This window comes from Artemia sp. Qi Xiang Cuo, chromosome 8 (assembly GCF_049724085.1).
Source record: "Artemia sp. Qi Xiang Cuo chromosome 8, ASM4972408v1, whole genome shotgun sequence".
Taxonomy (NCBI): domain Eukaryota; kingdom Metazoa; phylum Arthropoda; class Branchiopoda; order Anostraca; family Artemiidae; genus Artemia; species Artemia sp. Qi Xiang Cuo.
In genome coordinates this window covers 30486775-30504742 of record NC_142801.1, presented here as the reverse complement: position 1 = coordinate 30504742, position 17968 = coordinate 30486775, and the positions used below count along the sequence as shown (strand labels likewise).

General features: G+C 34.7%; 2 protein-coding genes across 5 annotated transcripts in view; both read left to right on the top strand.

Moving 5' to 3' along the window:
• Positions 1 to 17968, top strand: part of LOC148949319 (retinol dehydrogenase 12-like) — a 516801-nt gene that overhangs the window by 212342 nt on the left and 286491 nt on the right. The window lies entirely within an intron of this gene.
• LOC148949320 (protein transport protein Sec31A-like) lies at positions 12718 to 16865 on the top strand. Its single transcript, XM_089092919.1, is given in 2 exon segments — positions 12718 to 14094; positions 14096 to 16865. Coding segments are annotated over 2 exon segments (3990 nt in total). The 3' UTR covers positions 16709 to 16865.

Below are 17968 nucleotides of genomic sequence, written 5' to 3'. Positions count from 1 at the left end.
CTTCAGAGTGCTTATAAGCCCAATTAAAGGATTATTTTCTACTGTGTTGAATATGATGCCCATTCAAATAGGAAAAATTAGCCTAAGCCCACAGGACATTCTGGGAGAAGGTTCCAATAGAACCATGGTTTTCAAAGGCACTTTGAAAACCATCAGAAAATACCGGCGGCTATAAAAAGAATTTCAATGGAAATTTCCTTTCTTGCTTTAAGCGAGGTGGAGGCTCTGAAGGATATTACTGACCACAAAAACATTGTCAGATATTTCAAAAATGAAAAGGACGAACAGTATATTTATATAGCCTTGAAGCTATGTAATACAACGCTGAAGGCAGTTGTTGAACGAAAATATAACGTTCCTCATACAGTAACGAAGAAGTATGTTTTACTCGAAGCGTCTCGTGGATTGGAATATCTCCATAGTCGTAACATAATCTACTGTGATATCAACCCTTCCAAGGTTTTGCTCAAATGGAGTTATTCTAGAAGGAAACCTGTCGAAGTCATATATTAAGGAATCATTTCTTCACTTGGCATTTATCCCTTGCCACAGACGGGATTGAACCTGTATACCTCCGATCATGAGGCATACTCTCATCTAATTCACCGTAGCAAGGTATTTAACAGTTTGATTTTTCCACAATTCTGTGTAAATACTTTTGATAAACGGATATTAACAGCAATCTTTGACACTTTTCAATTGAATCGTTTTAAGTTAGAGTTCAGATAAGACTATGTTATGATTATATGTTATCCGGGTTGCAGCGGTAGCTAGGAGCCTAGTAAGATACGATCACGTCCCACACTAGGAAATAAAACAACCAATAACTTTTAAAAATAGTTACATAAAGGACCGATATAGATCATCTTAAATGGTATTTGTCAATGTTTTTTTTTATATAATTATCCATTATTATGTAAAATGCAGTAATCCGGGTTGCAGCGGTAGCTAGCAACCTAGTAAGAGACAATCACGTCCAATGTTAAGAAATATAAAAACCCATAACTCCTAAAAAAGGAGTCAGATCAAAACAAAAAGTACACCATTAGAACCGCCGTGTCCGAAACCTCTGTATAGGAAACTTTCTGTCATTTGGCTTGAACAGCAAGGGAAATATATTGGCTTGAAAATCAAGAAAATTGACTTTAACCACGTTATGCTCCACAAACGGCATATTTTTTTCTTTTTTTTCTTTTCCACAGAGAGCTTGGCACTGTAACATTGTAGAGAGTTGTTCAATGGCTCATTTTAAAGGAAATTAATTGGGTTTAAAACGTAACTTAAAATAAAACTTTTGTAACTAAAATAAATTATTTCTAAGACAGAATAAACTTTTCCACTAAAAACTGCATTTTGATGTCTTTTCATACTGCAGTCTTTTCAAAGATATTTGCTTTTTGTATACATAAATCCGGGTTGCAGCGGTAGCTAGCAACCTAGTAAGAGACGATCACGTCCAATGTTAAGAAATATAAAAACCCATAGTTCTTAAAAAAAGAGTCAGATCAAAACAAAAAGTACACCATTAGAACCGCCTTGTCCGAAACCCCTGCATAGTAAAATTTCTGTCCCTTGGCTTGAACAGCAAGGGAAATATATTGGCTTGAAAATCAAGAAAAGTGGCAGCTACTATAACATTCTGCCTAAACGGGATATTTTTTTCTTTTTTTTTTCTTTTTTTTCTTTTTTTGTATCCAGAGATAGCTTGGCACTGGAACATCGTAGAGGGTTGTTCAATAGCTCATTTTAAAGGAAATTAATTGGGTTAAAAATCTATAGTAACTAAAATAAATTATTTCTAAAAGAGAATAAATTTTTCCACCAAAAACTGCATTTTGATGTCTTTTCACACTACAGTCTTTCAAACATAATCGTATACCAGCGGTAAGAATTGAACCCATGTAATAAAGATCAAACTCTTCCCTATACTAACTTGCATACGCAACTTCACTATAGTTAAGATTACAGTATTTATATTTTTACATTAAAAGACGATCACTGAAATAACAAACCATTCCATACATTGGATTTAGTTAGCTACTTGATTGTTTGAGTTTTACTACTTAAGAACGACAAAGATGTAAATGTTCTCATTCTTGATTAGTATAATAAAGAACGACCTCTTGCCTATACTAAATTTTATACGCCACTTAATTATAGTATAGGTTAGTACTTCAACAGATAGCATGGCACTGGAACATCGTAGAGAGTTGTTCAATGGCTCATTTTAAAGGATTACATAAAGGATTATATTTAAGGCCAATATATTAAAAATTTCCACTAAAAGACGGTCATTGGAATAAAAACCCAATACATACATTTGATTTAGTTAGCTACTTGATTGTTTGAGGCTAGTCTCTTACTATTTCAAAGAAGAAAAAGCCGTAGGCTTTTTCCTGTTTGTAATCAATTAGAAAGAGTTCTACCTTTAATGTAATGTAATAAAGATCAAACTCTTCCCTCTACTAACTTGCATACGCAACTTCACTATAGTTAAGATTACAGTATTTATATTTTTACATTAAAAGACGATCACTGAAATAACAAACCATTCCATACATTGGATTTAGTTAGCTACTTGATTGTTTGAGTTTCGTCTCTTATATAATAAAGAACGACCTCTTACCTATACTAAATTTTATACGCCACTAGTAATTCAACAGATAGCATGGCACTGGAACATTGTAGAGAGTTGTTCAATGGCTCATTTTGAAGGAAATTAATGGGGTTAAAATTATATAATAAGGAACGAACTCTAACCTATAGTAACTAAAATATTAAAATAATTAATTACATAAAACCTTGATTTAGTTCATTAAAACTGTGGATTATATAAGTTTCCTCGGTATCATGGTTGTAGAGATAGCTGAAACCTAGTAAAGAACAAACCACGGCAAAGTAACTAGAAATTTTACTAAGGGCTTTGGTTCGTCCTTTACTAGGTTGTATAATAAAGAAAGACTACATTAATTAATATTAAAGTTATTACATTTATTTTATAATGAAGAACGACTTCTTGCCTATACTAAGTTTTATACGCTTTTTAATTATAGTATAGGTTAGTAATTCCAAAGATATATCTGCACTGGAACATCGTAGAGAGTTGTTTAATGGCTCATTTTTAAGGAAATTAATGCGGTTAAAAACCTTTTGTAATTATAAAACAAATTATCTTTAAAATAGAATCATTTTTCTTATGAAATTACATTAAAAGAAGATAATTACAATAACAAACAATTGCATACATTGGACTTAGTTAGCTACTTGATTGTTTGAGTTATAATAAGTACATAAAGGCTCGATCATCGAATGAAGCTGAAACTAAGCAAAGGACAATTATGGCTCCATATATGATGTCTAAAAATACCTATTATTTTTGGTTAGGTTTTAACTACCCGAAGCGGGATATAATATGTATTTCCAAACAAAAAAATTCATTTTTTATACATATTATATATATATATTATTTTTCAGTTTAGAATCGCTAAAGTTATTATGTAAACTGCAAAAACATTTATGATATCTGACCCATCAAAAGTTATATTTAATCTGACCCATCAAAAGTTATGAACCGGAGAAAATTTGCCTTATTTTCGAAAAAAGAGTTATAATAAAGAACGAATATAACGCTATTATAATCACATTGAAAAAGGTTATTGTTTACAATTTTTTGAAAAGATACAAAGGGATTAGTTTTTCTCGTATAACAATATATGACATAATAAGTGAATATAATATTTATTCACGTTTATCTTTCGACAAGAACTTTTTATTTCATTTTTGTTATCAGTTCAGGATCGCTAAAGTTATAATGTAAACTGCAAAAATATTTATGGTATCTGAGCAATAATTTGAATCTTTTAATTCAAATTCAAATCGATGACTGTGTCATCAAAATATTTAGAGTCTTTGTTTTATATTTTCGTTTCACTGTCTAATAAAAGGACCTATCCCTATTTGGAATTCTTATTGATTTCGTCATAGAAAAGGCAGTGTGGTCATGGAGAATAGTAGTAACGTCATATATATGGGAATGACAGACCAATTTCAGAATCAGCAACATTTTATTTGCTATTAGAAGAATAAAATGATAAATTTAGCACCTGTAAATTCAGCATTTTTTCATTTTTAATTGGAGGATTATTCAACGCAGTATTACAAGATTCAAGAACAGTTAGTGAACTTTCTAAGTCAATGGACCGGTAACCTGCTTTGACCCTGAAGTGATTATTTTGTTTAGTAGAAAAGCAGTTTGTTTTAATTTTGATAAGTTAGTAAATCTACTGATGATGATGACTGACTGTGTCATCGAAATATTTAGAGTCTTTGTTTTATATTTTCGTTTCACTGTCTAATAAAAGGACCTATCCCTATTTGGAATTCTTATTGATTTCGTCATAGAAAAGGCAGCGTGGTCATGGAGAATAATAGTAACGTCGTATATATGGGGATGACAGACCAATTTCAGAATCAGCAACATTTCATTTGCTGTTAGAAGAATAAAATGATAAATTTAGCACCTGTAAATTCAGCATTTTTTGATTTTTAATTGGAGGAACATTCAATGCAGTATTACAAGATTGAAGAACAGCTAGTGAACTTTCTAAGTCAATAGACCGATAACCAGCTTTGACCTGCAATTTCGAAGAAACTTGTACCACCTTTATTCAAAGCAGTATTAAAAAATTCAAGAACAGTAAGTGAACTTTTTAAGTCAATGGACCGGTAACTTGCTTTGACCCGGAAGTGATTATTTTGTTTAGTATAAAAGCAGTTTGTTTTAGTTTTGATAAGTTATTAACTCAATTGATAATGATGACTGACTATTTCACCAAAATATTTAGAGTCTTTGTTTCGAATTTGCTTCTCACTATTTAATAAAAGGACCTATCCTTCTTTGTAATTTTTATTGTTTTAGTCGGAGAAAAGGCAGTGTTGCCATGGAGTATAGTAATAACATCGTATATATGGGAATGACAGACCGATTTTAGAATCAGCAACCTTTCATTTGCTATTAGAAGAATAAAATGATAAATTTAGCACCTGTAAATTCAGCATTTTTTAATTTTTAATTGGAGGAATATTCAAATCAGTATTACAAGATTCAAGAACAGTTAGTGAACTTTCTAAGTCAATGGACCGGTAACCTGCTTTGACCTACAATTTCGAAGAAACTTGTACCACCTTTATTCAAAGCAGTATTTAAAAAATCAAGAACAGTTAGTGAACTTTTTAAGTCAATGGACCGGTAACTTGCTTTGACCCGGAAGTGATTATTTTGTTTAGTATAAAAGCAGTTTGTTTTAATTTTGATAAGTTAGTAACTCTACTGATGATGATGACCGATTTTGTCATCGAAATATTTAGAGTCTTTGTTTTATATTTTCATTTCACTGTCTAATAAAAGGACCTATCCCTATTTGGAATTTTTATTGTTTTCGTCATAGGAAAGGCAGTGTGGCCATGGAGAATAATAGTAACGTCGTATATATGGGGATGACAGACCAATTTCAGAATCAGCAACATTTCATTTGCTATTTGAAGAATAAAATGATAAATTTATCACTTGCAAATTCAGCATTATTTCATTTTTAATTGGAGGAATATTCAACGCAGTATTACAAGATTCAAGAACAGCTAGTGAACTTTCTAAGTCAATGGACCGGTAACCTGCTTTGACCTGCAATTTCGAAGAAACTTGTACCACCTTTATTCAAAGCAGTATTAAAAAATTCAAGAACAGTTAGTGAACTTTTTAAGTCAATGGACCGATAACTTGCTTTGACCCAGAAGTGATTATTTTGTTTAGTATAAAAGCAGTTTGTTTTAATTTTGATAAGTTGGTAACTCTACTGATGATGATGACCGACTGTGTCATCGAAATATTTAGAGTCTTTGTTTTATGTTTTCGCTTCACTGTCTAATAAAAGGACCTATCCCTATTTGGAATTCTTATTGATTTCGTCATAGAAAAGGCACTGTGGTCTTGGAGATTAGTAGTAACGTCGTATATATGGGGATGACAGACCAATTTCAGAATCAGCAACATTTCATTTGCTGTTAGAAGAATAAAATGATAAATTTAGCACCTGTAAATTCAGCATTTTTTGATTTTTAATTGGAGGAATATTCAACGCAGTATTACAAGATTCAAGAACAGTTAGTGAACTTTCTAAGTCAATGGACCGGTAACCTGCTTTGACCTGCAATTTCAAAGAAACTTGTACCACCTTTATTCAAAGCAGTATTAAAAAATTCAAGAACAGTAAGTGAACTTTTTAAGTCAATGGACCGGTAACTTGCTTTGACCCGGAAGTGATTATTTTGTTTAGTATAAAAGCAGTTTGTTTTAATTTTGATAAGTTATTAACTCTATTGATGATGATGACCGACTGTGTCATCAAAATATTTAGAGTCTTTGTTTTATATTTTCTTTTCGGTGTCTAATAAAAGGGCCTATTCCCATTTTAAATTATTACTTATTTAGTCACAGAGAAGGCAGTATGGTCTTGGAGAATAATAGTAACGTCGTATAAATGGGGATGACAGACCAATTTTAGAATCAGCAACATTTCATTTGCTATTAGAAGAATAATATGATAAATTTAGCACCTGTAAATTCAGCATTTTTTCATTTTTAATTGGAGGAATATTCAAATCAGTATTACAAGATTCAAGAACAGTTAGTGAACTTTCTAAGTCAATGGACCGGTAACCTGCTTTGACCTACAATTTCGAAGAAACTTGTACCACCTTTATTCAAAGCAGTATTTAAAAAATCAAGAACAGTTAGTGAACTTTTTAAGTCAATGGACCGGTAACTTGCTTTGACCCGGAAGTGATTATTTTGTTTAGTATAAAAGCAGTTTGTTTTAATTTTGATAAGTTAGTAACTCTACTGATAATGATGACCGACTGTGTCATCGAAATATTTAGAGTCTTTGTTTTATATTTTCATTTCACTGTCTAATAAAAGGACCTATCCCTATTTGGAATTTTTATTGTTTTCGTCATAGGAAAGGCAGTGTGGCCATGGAGAATAATAGTAACGTCGTATATATGGGGATGACAGACCAATTTCAGAATCAGCAACATTTCATTTGCTATTTGAAGAATAAAATGATAAATTTAGCACTTGTAAATTCAGCATTTTTTAATTTTTAATTGGAGGAATATTCAACGCAGTATTACAAGATTCAAGAACAGCTAGTGAACTTTCTAAGTCAATGGACCGGTAACCTGCTTTGACCTGCAATTTCGAAGAAACTTGTACCACCTTTATTCAAAGCAGTATTAAAAAATTCAAGAACAGTTAGTGAACTTTTTAAGTCAATGGACCGATAACTTGCTTTGACCCAGAAGTGATTATTTTGTTTAGTATAAAAGCAGTTTGTTTTAATTTTGATAAGTTGGTAACTCTACTGATGATGATGACCGACTGTGTCATCGAAATATTTAGAGTCTTTGTTTTATGTTTTCGCTTCACTGTCTAATAAAAGGACCTATCCCTATTTGGAATTCTTATTGATTTCGTCATAGAAAAGGCACTGTGGTCTTGGAGATTAGTAGTAACGTCGTATATATGGGGATGACAGACCAATTTCAGAATCAGCAACATTTTATTTGCTATTAGAAGAATAAAATGATAAATTTAGCACCTGTAAATTCAGCATTTTTTCATTTTTAATTGGAGGATTATTCAACGCAGTATTACAAGATTCAAGAACAGTTAGTGAACTTTCTAAGTCAATGGACCGGTAACCTGCTTTGACCCGGAAGTGATTATTTTGTTTAGTATAAAAGCAGTTTGTTTTAATTTTGATATGTTATTAACTCTACTGATGATGATGACCGACTGTGTCATCAAAATATTTAGAGTCTTTGTTTTATATTTCCGTTTCACTGTCTAATAAAAGGACCTATCCCTATTTGGAATTCTCATTGATTTCGTCATAAAAAAGGCAGTGTGGTCATGGAGAATAATAATAATGTCGTATATATGGGGATGACAGACCAATTTCAGAATCAGCAACATTTCATTTGCTGTTAGAAGAATAAATGATAAATTTACACCTGTAAATTCAGCATTTTTTTCATTTTTAATTGGAGGAATATTCAACGCAGTATTACAAGATTCAAGAACAGTTAGTGAACTTTCTAAGTCAATGGACCCGTAACCTGCTTTGACCTGCAATTTCGAAGAAACTTGTACCACCTTTATTCGAAACAGTATTAAAAAATTCAAGAACAGTAAGTGAACTTTTTAAGTCAATGGATCGGTAACTTGCTTTGACCCGGAAGTGATTATTTTGTTTAGTATAAAATCAGTTTGTTTTAATTTTGATAAGTTAGTAACTCTACTGATGATGATGACCGACTGTGTCATCAAAATATTTAGAGTCTTTGTTTTATATTTTCGTTTAATTGTCTAATAAAAGGACCTATCCCTATTTGGAATTTTTATTGATTTCGTCATAGAAAAGGCAGTGTGGTCATGGAGTATAATAATAACGTCCTATATATGGGGATGACAGACCGATTTCAGAATCAGCAACATTTCATTTGCTATTAGAAGAATAAAATGATAAATTTAGCACCTGTAAATTCAGCATTTTTTCATTTTTAATTGTAGGAATGTTCAACGCTGTATTACAAGATTCAAGAGCAGTTAGGGAACTTTCTAAGTCAATGGACCGGTAACCTGCTTTGACCTGCAATTTCGAAGAAACTTGTACCACCTTTATTCAAAGCAGCATTAAAAAAATCAAGAAAAGTTAGTGAACTTTTTAAGTCAATGGACCGGTAACTTGCTTTGGCCCGGAAGTGATTATTTTGTTTAGTAGAAAAGTAGTTTGTTTTAATTTTGATAAGTTAGTAACTCTACTGATGATGATGACCGACTGTGTCATCGAAATATTTAGAATCTTTGTTTTATATTTTTGTTTCACTGTCTAATAATAGTACCTATCCCTATTTTGAATTCTAGCTGATTTCGTCATAGAAAAGGCAGTGTGGTCATGGAGAATAATAGTAACGTCGTATATATGGGGATGACAGACCAATTTAAGAATCAGCAACCTTTCATTTGCTATTAGAAGAATAAAATGATAAATTTAGCACCTGTAAATTCAGCATTTTTTAATTTTTAATTGGAGGAATATTCAACGCAGTATTACAAGATTCAAGAACAGTTAGTGAAATTTATAAGTCAATGGACCGGTAGCCTGCTTTGACCTGCAATTTCGAAGAAACTTGTACCACCTTTATTCAAAGCAGTATTAAAAACTTCAAGAACAGTTAGTGAACTTTTTAAGTCAATGGACCGATAACTTGCTTTGACCCAGAAGTGATTATTTTGTTTAGTATAAAAGCAGTTTGTTTTAATTTTGATAAGCTAGTAACTCTACTGATGATGATGACCGACTGTGTCGTCGAAATATTTAGAGTCTTTGTTTTATTTTTCCTTTCACTGTCTAATAAAAGGACCTATCCCTATTTGGAATTCTTATTGATTTCGTCATAGAAAAGGCAGTGTGGTCATGGAGAATGATAGTAACGTCGTATATATGGGGATGACAGACAACTTTCAGAATCAGCAACATTTCATTTGCTATTAGAAGAATAAAATGATAAATTTAGCACCTGTAAATTCAGTATTTTTTCATTTTTAATTGGAGGAATATTCAACGCAGTATTACAAGATTCAAGAACAGTTAGTGAACTTTCTAAGTCAATGGACCGGTAACCTGCTTAGACCTTCAATTTCGAAGAAACTTGTTCCACCTTTACTCAACGTAGAATTATAAAATTCAAGAACAGTTAATGAACTTTTTAAGTCAATGGACCAGTAACTTGATTTGACCCGGAATTGATTATTATTTTTAATATAAAAGCAGTTTGTTTTAATTTTGATAAGAAATATATTCTAGTTATGATGATGAGCGATTGTGTCATCGAAATATTTAGAGTATTTCTTTTATATTTTCGTTTCACTGTCTAATAAAAGGACCTATCCCTATTTTGAATTTTTATTGATTTCGTCATAGAAAAGGCAGTGTGGCCATGGAGAATAATAGTAACGTCGTATATATGGGGATGACAGACCAATTTCAAAATCAGCAACATTTCATTTGCTATTAGAAGAATAAAATGATAAATTTAGCACCTGTAAATTCAGCACTTTTAATTTTTAATTGGAGGAATATTCAACGCAGTATTACAAGATTCAAGAACAGCTAGTGAACTTTCTAAGTCAATGGACCGATAACCAGCTTTGACCAGCAATTTCAAAGAAAATTGTACCACCTTTATTCAAAGCAGTATTAAAAAATTCAAAAACAGTTATTGAACTTTTTAATTCAATTTACTGGTAACTTGCTTTGAGCTGAAAGTGATTATTATATTTAGTATAAAATCAGTTTGTTAGTAACTCGACTGATGATGATGACCGACTGTGTCATCAAAACATTTAAAGTCTTTGTTTTGTTTTTTTGTTTAATTATCTAATAAAAGAACCTATCCCAGTTTAGAACTTTTATTGATTTCGTCATAGAAAAGGCAGTGTGGTCATGGAGTATAATAATAACGTCCTATATATGGGGATGAACGACCGATTTCAGAATCAGCAACATTTCATTTGCTATTAGAAGAATAAAATGATAAATTTAGCACCTGTAAATTCAGCACTTTTTAATTGGAGGAATATTCAACGCAGTATTACAAGATTCAAAAACAGTTAGTGAACTCTCTAAGTCAATGGACCGGTAACCTGCTTTGACCTGCAATTTCAAAGAAACTTGTACCACCTTTACTCAAAGTAGTATTATAAAATTCAAGAACAGTTAGTGAACTTTTTAAGTCAATGGACCGGTAACTTGATTTGACCCGGAAGTGATTATTTTTTTTAGTATAAAAGCAGTTTGTTTTAATTTTGATAAGTTAGTAACTCTACTGATGATGGTGACTGACTGAGTCATCGAAATGTTTAGAGTCTTTGTTTTATATTTTCGTTTCACTGTCTAATAAAAGGACCTATCCCTATTTGGAATTCTTATTGATTTCGTCATAGAAAAGGCAGTGTGGCCATGGAGAATAATAGTAACGTCGTATATATGGGGATGACAGACCAATTTCAGAATCAGCAACATTTCATTTGCTATTAGAAGAATAAAATGATAAATTTATCACCTGCAAATTCAGCATTATTTCATTTTTAATTGGAGGACTATTCAATGCAGTATTACAAGATTATGGACCGGTAACCTGCTTTGACCTGCAATTTCGAAGAAACTTGTACCACCTTTATTCAAAGCAGTATTAAAAAATTCAAGAACAGTTAGTGAACTTTTTAAGTCAATGGACCGGTAACTTGATTTGACCCGGAAGTGATTATTTTGTTTAGTATAAAAGCAGTTTGTTTTAATTTTGATAAGTTAGAAACTCGACTTATGATGATGACCGACTGTGTCATCGAAATATTTAGAGTCTTTGTTTTTTATATTTTCGTCTCGCTGTCTAATAAAAGGACCTAACCCTATTTTGAATTTTTATTGATTTCGTCATAGAAAAGGCAGTGTGGTCATGGAGAATAATAGTTACGTTGTATATATGGTGATGACAGACCAATTTCAGAATCAGCAACATTTCATTTGCTATTAGAAGATTAAAATGATAAATTTAGCACCTGTAAATTCAGCATTATTTCATTTTTAATTGGAGGAACATTCAACGCAGTATTACAAGATTCAAGAACAGTTAGTGAACTTTCTAAGTCAATGGACCGATAACCAGCTTTGACCAGCAATTTCGAAGAAAATTGTACCACCTTTATTCAAAGCAGTATTAAAAAAATTCAAGAACAGTTAGTGAACTTTTTAAGTCAATGGACCGGTAACTTGCTTTGACCCGGAAGTGATTATTATGTTTAGTATAAAAGTAGTTTTTTTTTATTTTGATACGTCAGTAACTCTACTGATGATGATGATTGACTGACTGTGTCATCGAAAGATATAGAGCCTCTGTTTTATATTTTCGTTTCACTGTCTAATAAAAGGACCTATCCCTATTTGGAATTCTTATTGATTTCGTCATAGAAAAGGCAGTGTGGTCATGGAGAATAGTAGTAACGTCATATATATGGGAATGACAGACCAATTTCAGAATCAGCAACATTTCATTTGCTATTAGAAGAATAAAATGATAAATTTAGCACCTGTAAATTCAGCATTTTTTCATTTTTAATTGGAGGAATATTCAACGCAGTATTACAAGATTCAATAACAGTTAGGGAACTTTCTAAGTCAATGGACCGGTAACCTGCTTTGTCCTGCAATTTCGAAGAAACTTGTACCACCTTTATTCAAAGAAGCATTAAAAAAATTCAAGAATAGCTAGTGAACTTTTTAAGTCAATGTACTGGTAACTTGCTTTGACCCGGAAGTGGTTATTTTGTTTAGTATAAAAGCAGTTTGTTTTAATTTTTATAAGTTAGTAACTCTACTGATGATGATGACCGACTGTGTCATCAAAATATTTAGAGTCTTTGTTTTATATTTTTGTTTCACTGTCTAATAAATGGACCTATACCTACTTGGAATTCTTATTGATTTCGTCATAGAAAAGGCAGTGTGGTCATGGAGAATAATATAAAAAAATAAATAAAAATCATCAGCATTGCAAACCTAGATTAGCAAAATTATATTTATAAGCAGATAAAACATGAAAATCAGGGAAATAAATAGGATGGCAAACGTGGCTTGGTCGCCTTCTGACATCAGTCCCATTTATCTGGTTTGTGGCACTGCTGCACAGTTCGTTGAGCTCGAAGCAAACGGTTCTAGTGCTATTGAAGTATTTGAGTTAGATCTGGTATCCAAAAATATTTCATTGCAGTCCATAGCCACAGTAAAATCAAATCACAGGTATGAAAAAATAATATGGGGACGGCATGGTGGCGCTCTCGGGGTCATTGCAGCAGGATCTGAAAGTGGTCTGCTTGAATTATATTCCGTCTCCGACATTCTACAAGGTTGTACACAACCTCTTCAAGTCTCGCAAGATCATTCGGGAAAAATATCAGCTTTAGGATTTAGTCATTTCCAGTCAAACCTTTTGGCTAGTGGATCTGCTGGCCCGGAGGTATTTTTATGGGATTTAGAAGAGCCCAATGGCTATTTGCAGTTGTCATTTCCGCAAGTTACTGGTGCTGTTACAGATCTGGCATGGAATATGAAATGTGATAATATTCTTGTGTCGGCTTTTTCGTCAAAAGTCATTAATGCCGATGTGCGTTCTATGAAAGGGATCCAGACGATATCGGAATCTACAAGGGTCCAGTATAGAAGTATTGCCTGGAATCCTGAAGCTGGCACCCAAATTGCAATCGCTTCTGAGGATGATCATATGCCAGTGATTCAAATATGGGATGTTCGAAAAAGTGTATCCCCTCTCTATTCCTTGGAAGGACATACCAGCGGAGTTTTGTCTGTTAGTTGGTGCAGTAGTGACTCCAGCATTTTAGCTAGCTGCGCGAAGGATAACAGAATTCTCCTTTGGAATCCGGCCATGGCAGCTATGAGCGGTGAAGTGGCTGGTACAATTGAGCCTTTTGATTTTGATTTCTGTCCCAGAAACCCTGCATTAATTGCCGTGCCATCCTTTAATTCAAAGATAAATATTCATTCTATTATGGGCGGCACTTCTGTTGAAAAAAAGGATAACATATATGTTTCTCCTATGGCAGGATATTTTTCCGGTGAAGAAAATTTACCCGGTCAAGAACTTCAACAGGTTCAGCTAATTCAGTCAAGTCCTCCAGTCTGGCCACCCAGATGGATGTACTCTCCTTGCAGGCCTTCAATTGGGTTTGGAGGAAAACTTCTCACCTCTGAAGAATCAGTCCATGGTGGGATGGCTACGCGAAAGATTGTCATCGAACAAGTTACTGGTGACAGAACCCTGATTTCAAGGTCAATCATGTTTGCAGAATCGTTTGCTTCTGGCAATCTTTTACCTTACTGTGAAATGAAAGTTGAAAGTAGTCAGGCTGATACAGAAGCAAATATATGGAAAGCCATTCGCTCTTATTCGCTCATAAGACCCACGATTAGACCAGATACAAGTTCTTGGGTATAACAATGAAGATATCTCTAATAAGGTTGATGCTTTTCTGGGAGTGACTGTTGACGCTGTTGGACCATTAAGTACACAAGTCAACGGAATCGGGCTGGAGGAAAATCTTAATGACGTTGACGTTTTTGAGACGTTAGTGAACCAGCAGAATCCAGACGTAGTGAACCTTCAACCGGGTGTTACTTCTTCATCAGAGGAAGATGCTCTAATCAAGTCTATTAGTGTTAACATAGATGATAGTATTGACGGCCTTATTAACCAATCTTTAATAAGCGGAAACGTAAAAGGAGTTGTAAACCTTTGTATCAAAGGTGGAAAATGGACAGATGCCTTAAATTTGGCGACCTTAGGTGGGGAAGAATTGTTGCTGGAAACTCAACAAAAGTATGCAAAATATGCCGCTGGAGTCTCTCGACTGATCTCTGCCGTTGTACTTGGTCAATAGGATAGTATAGCTCAAAACTGTGATTTGTCATCCTGGAAAGTGGTTGCAACTTGCGCTGTTATGTTTGCTGCACCGCAACAGGTCTCAACTAATTATAAAACTATTGGGCAACGTCTTGAAGCACAACGTGGTAGAAGTGCGGATGCTTCTCTCTGTTATATTCTGGCTGGAGACATTGGATCCCTTGTACAATCTTGTGATGCAATCAAGAACAAGAAGTCTGACATCATAGTTTTGCAGGAATTTACCGACCAAATAATGGTCATCCGAGCAGCATTAAAGATGCGTTATGGAAATGAAGAGGGTCTTCCAGCAAACACAAAAGCCAAGATTGCTGAGTTTTCTAGTGTTCTTGCCTCTGAAGGTCAATTAGAACTTGCTTTAATGCTTCTTGGATACGTTGGAGAAAATGATTTACCGGAATTGAGAAGTAGGTTTGAATATGCCACTGGGCGGCGACAGCCACTCAAAACTACTGCTAAACGAGTTGGAGCCACACAGGCCAAACCTACGGCATCGAAGCCCTCTGTTTATGGACAGCAGATAACACCTACTGCACAATTTGCTCCTCAACATAATATCGCCCCACAGCCCTGTACTTCTGGACAACAACGTACTACTAATGCGACGCCTATTAAGTCATTCCCTCCTCAGCAAGTTGCTCCTGCTCAGCCCTCTTTTTCTGGAAATCAGCGTTGATCGACTCCGTCGAATGATTTTCAGCAAGCTCCATCGTCAATTGCTTCTCAGCAAGCTCCACCGTCCATTCAAGCCATGCAACAGGATACATTTGGAACTTCTGGATCGAATATCTTTTTGCCTGCTGCTCAAGCTGCGACGGCTTCTATGCCCACTAAACCAGTGTTTCAACCAACTGCACCTGTCCCATTGGTGCCACAGGCATTACCAACCCCAGGTGCTGCGCCCCTAGCCATGACTTCAGTGAGACAAGAGACAGCTGGCTGGAATGGTCCCCCTAAGCTAGTTAGTTCCAGTATACGAAGCATTAAACATAAAAGACCGCCTTCTAGTGGACAGGGGATGCAGCAGTTATATGGACAGACTGCGAGTTATCAGGCACAGTCTAGTTTTTATCAGCCAGTAGGATCAGTACAGCCAATGGATTCAATACAAGCGAACCACACTCACGGTAATATTGGCTTCAACTCAGATGGTTACTCACCAGCCCCTCAGTTAAATTCATATTCACAAGAAATGTATAACCCCATGCCTTCCCAAGTACCGAACAAGTGAAAACAATTCCAACGAGTGAATCCAAAACCACCTCCTGCTTCTCAGCTAAACTTGCAGTCGCAGCAAGGGTATAATCCTAATCTTCCTCAACCCCCGCGCTACGCTGCTCCTCCGCCGCAACTCCAAAGAATGAATCCAACACCGCCTCCTGCTTCTCAGTTTAATATGCAGTTGCAGCAAGGATATAACCCTACTCCCCCTCAGCTCTTGCGCCACGCTCCTGCTCCTTCACAGTGGTTTCAAATGTCTGACCGAACACCGCTGCCAGTGCCAGAGCAAGTGAATTTGCAACCGCACTTAGTGCCTTCTTCACAAAATCAACCCATGATGTCGGATACTCTGCAGAGTGCAATGACCCAAGTTCCACAAAACCAAATGAATAAAAACTTTTCTTCGCAGCAAACACAAATGATGACAAACTTATCGGCTCAAAGTCAGAATCAATACGAAGCTATGCCTCAGCAGCACCAGGCTTCTTATAATCAAGGAATGACTGATATTCAAACGGAATCCGACTATGGCGTTGATGCTTCTTCGCTGCCAGCTGAATATGTTGTAATTTATGACACTTTGGAAAAATTAAGAGAAATTGTTTGTTCAACGACTACTGCTACCGCGCCGACAATGAAAAGCAAGCTGGACGAAGTGGCCAAGAAGATGCATATGCTTTACGAGAAATTGAGGATGGGAGGGCTTTCGCCCCTCACAATCGGTAATCTCCAAAAGCTGGTTGATCAAGTCAAGGCTGGAGATTATGCCACGGGGCTTATTGTGCATCAAGAATCGGAGAAGTATTCTTATACCGAAGTTGGCGCTTTTTCTCCAGCTCTGAAGGCTTTGCTACAGTGGGCTATTACTTCTAATGTGTATTTGCAGTAGGTTTTAAATGAAATTGTTGAAGTTTTTCTGCTGGGTTACAGCTGCTTAAGTTTTGGACGGATAGTATTTAGGTGCATTTTGAATGCTGCGTACTTGTTTTCCTTTTTTTTTCATTAACTCAAGGAATATATCAATAAACTTAATCTTTTGTTGTGAAAAAAAAGAAAAAAAATATTTGGGTGTGAATAGTTCAGTTATTTGTGTACTTTGGTTTTGGTACCAGAATGCATTTATTCAGTTGAGGCAGGGTTCCCGGGTCTTTGTTAAAATCCCAGTTAGATCTGGGGTCCGTCAGGGTGGTGTGCTTTCACCTCATATTTTTAAAGCTTGTTTATTGAATGTTCTTAATAAGATACCGCTTTCTTACTCTTCAGGGTTGTTAAACGTCTCCTATATTGCATATGCGATGATCATCTGGTTGTTAGCAGGTTGGAGCTTACTTTAACGAAGTCTGGGCTACTGGAATCGCGGCTATATGGGGAAATCGGATTAAACCTCAACACCGTTAAATGCGAATATTTAGTGTTTAATTCAAAATCTTCAGCAACGCCGCTTAATTGCGTATTATTTTCTGTAAAAAGTGGTGTTTCTTTCCAACGGCTTGGGATCAATATTTGCAAATCGCTTACGTTAATTTGTTTCCGGGCAGTGAGTGATATTAAAGATAAGCTGAAACTTAGGTACGCGAAAATTGTCCCCAACAGGGGAAGAAATAACGAAAAAGCATTGGCTAAATTTTACTCGAGCTTTTGTGACCATGAGGTTTTGTTCCCAGCTGGCCTTCACATCCTGTTTCGACCAGGGGATATTAGCGATATTAGAATTATGTATTTCCGATATTGCAAGTTTTTTATTGTATCTGCCTCGCAGATACAGTAATAGAAAGATGATGCGGATGCTGGGGCTCCAGGTATTGTAACTTGTTTTGTCAGACAAAGTAGCCGTCTTCAAGAGAACATTTATACTACTTTGGGCTAGCAACCTAGTAATAGACGATCACGTCCAATGTTAAGAAATATAAAAACCCATAACTCCTAAAAAAAAGATTCAGATCAAAACAAGAAGTACACTATTAGAACGGCCTTGTCCAAAACTTCTATATGGTAAACTTACCGTCCTTTTTATTATAATTCTTTTAGAAATAATTTATTTTAGTTACAAAAGATTTTTAACCCAATTAATTTCCTTTAAAATGAGCCATTGAACTGTTTAATTGCTTCAAAAATCAAATATCTTTGAAATGACTGGAGTATGAAAAGA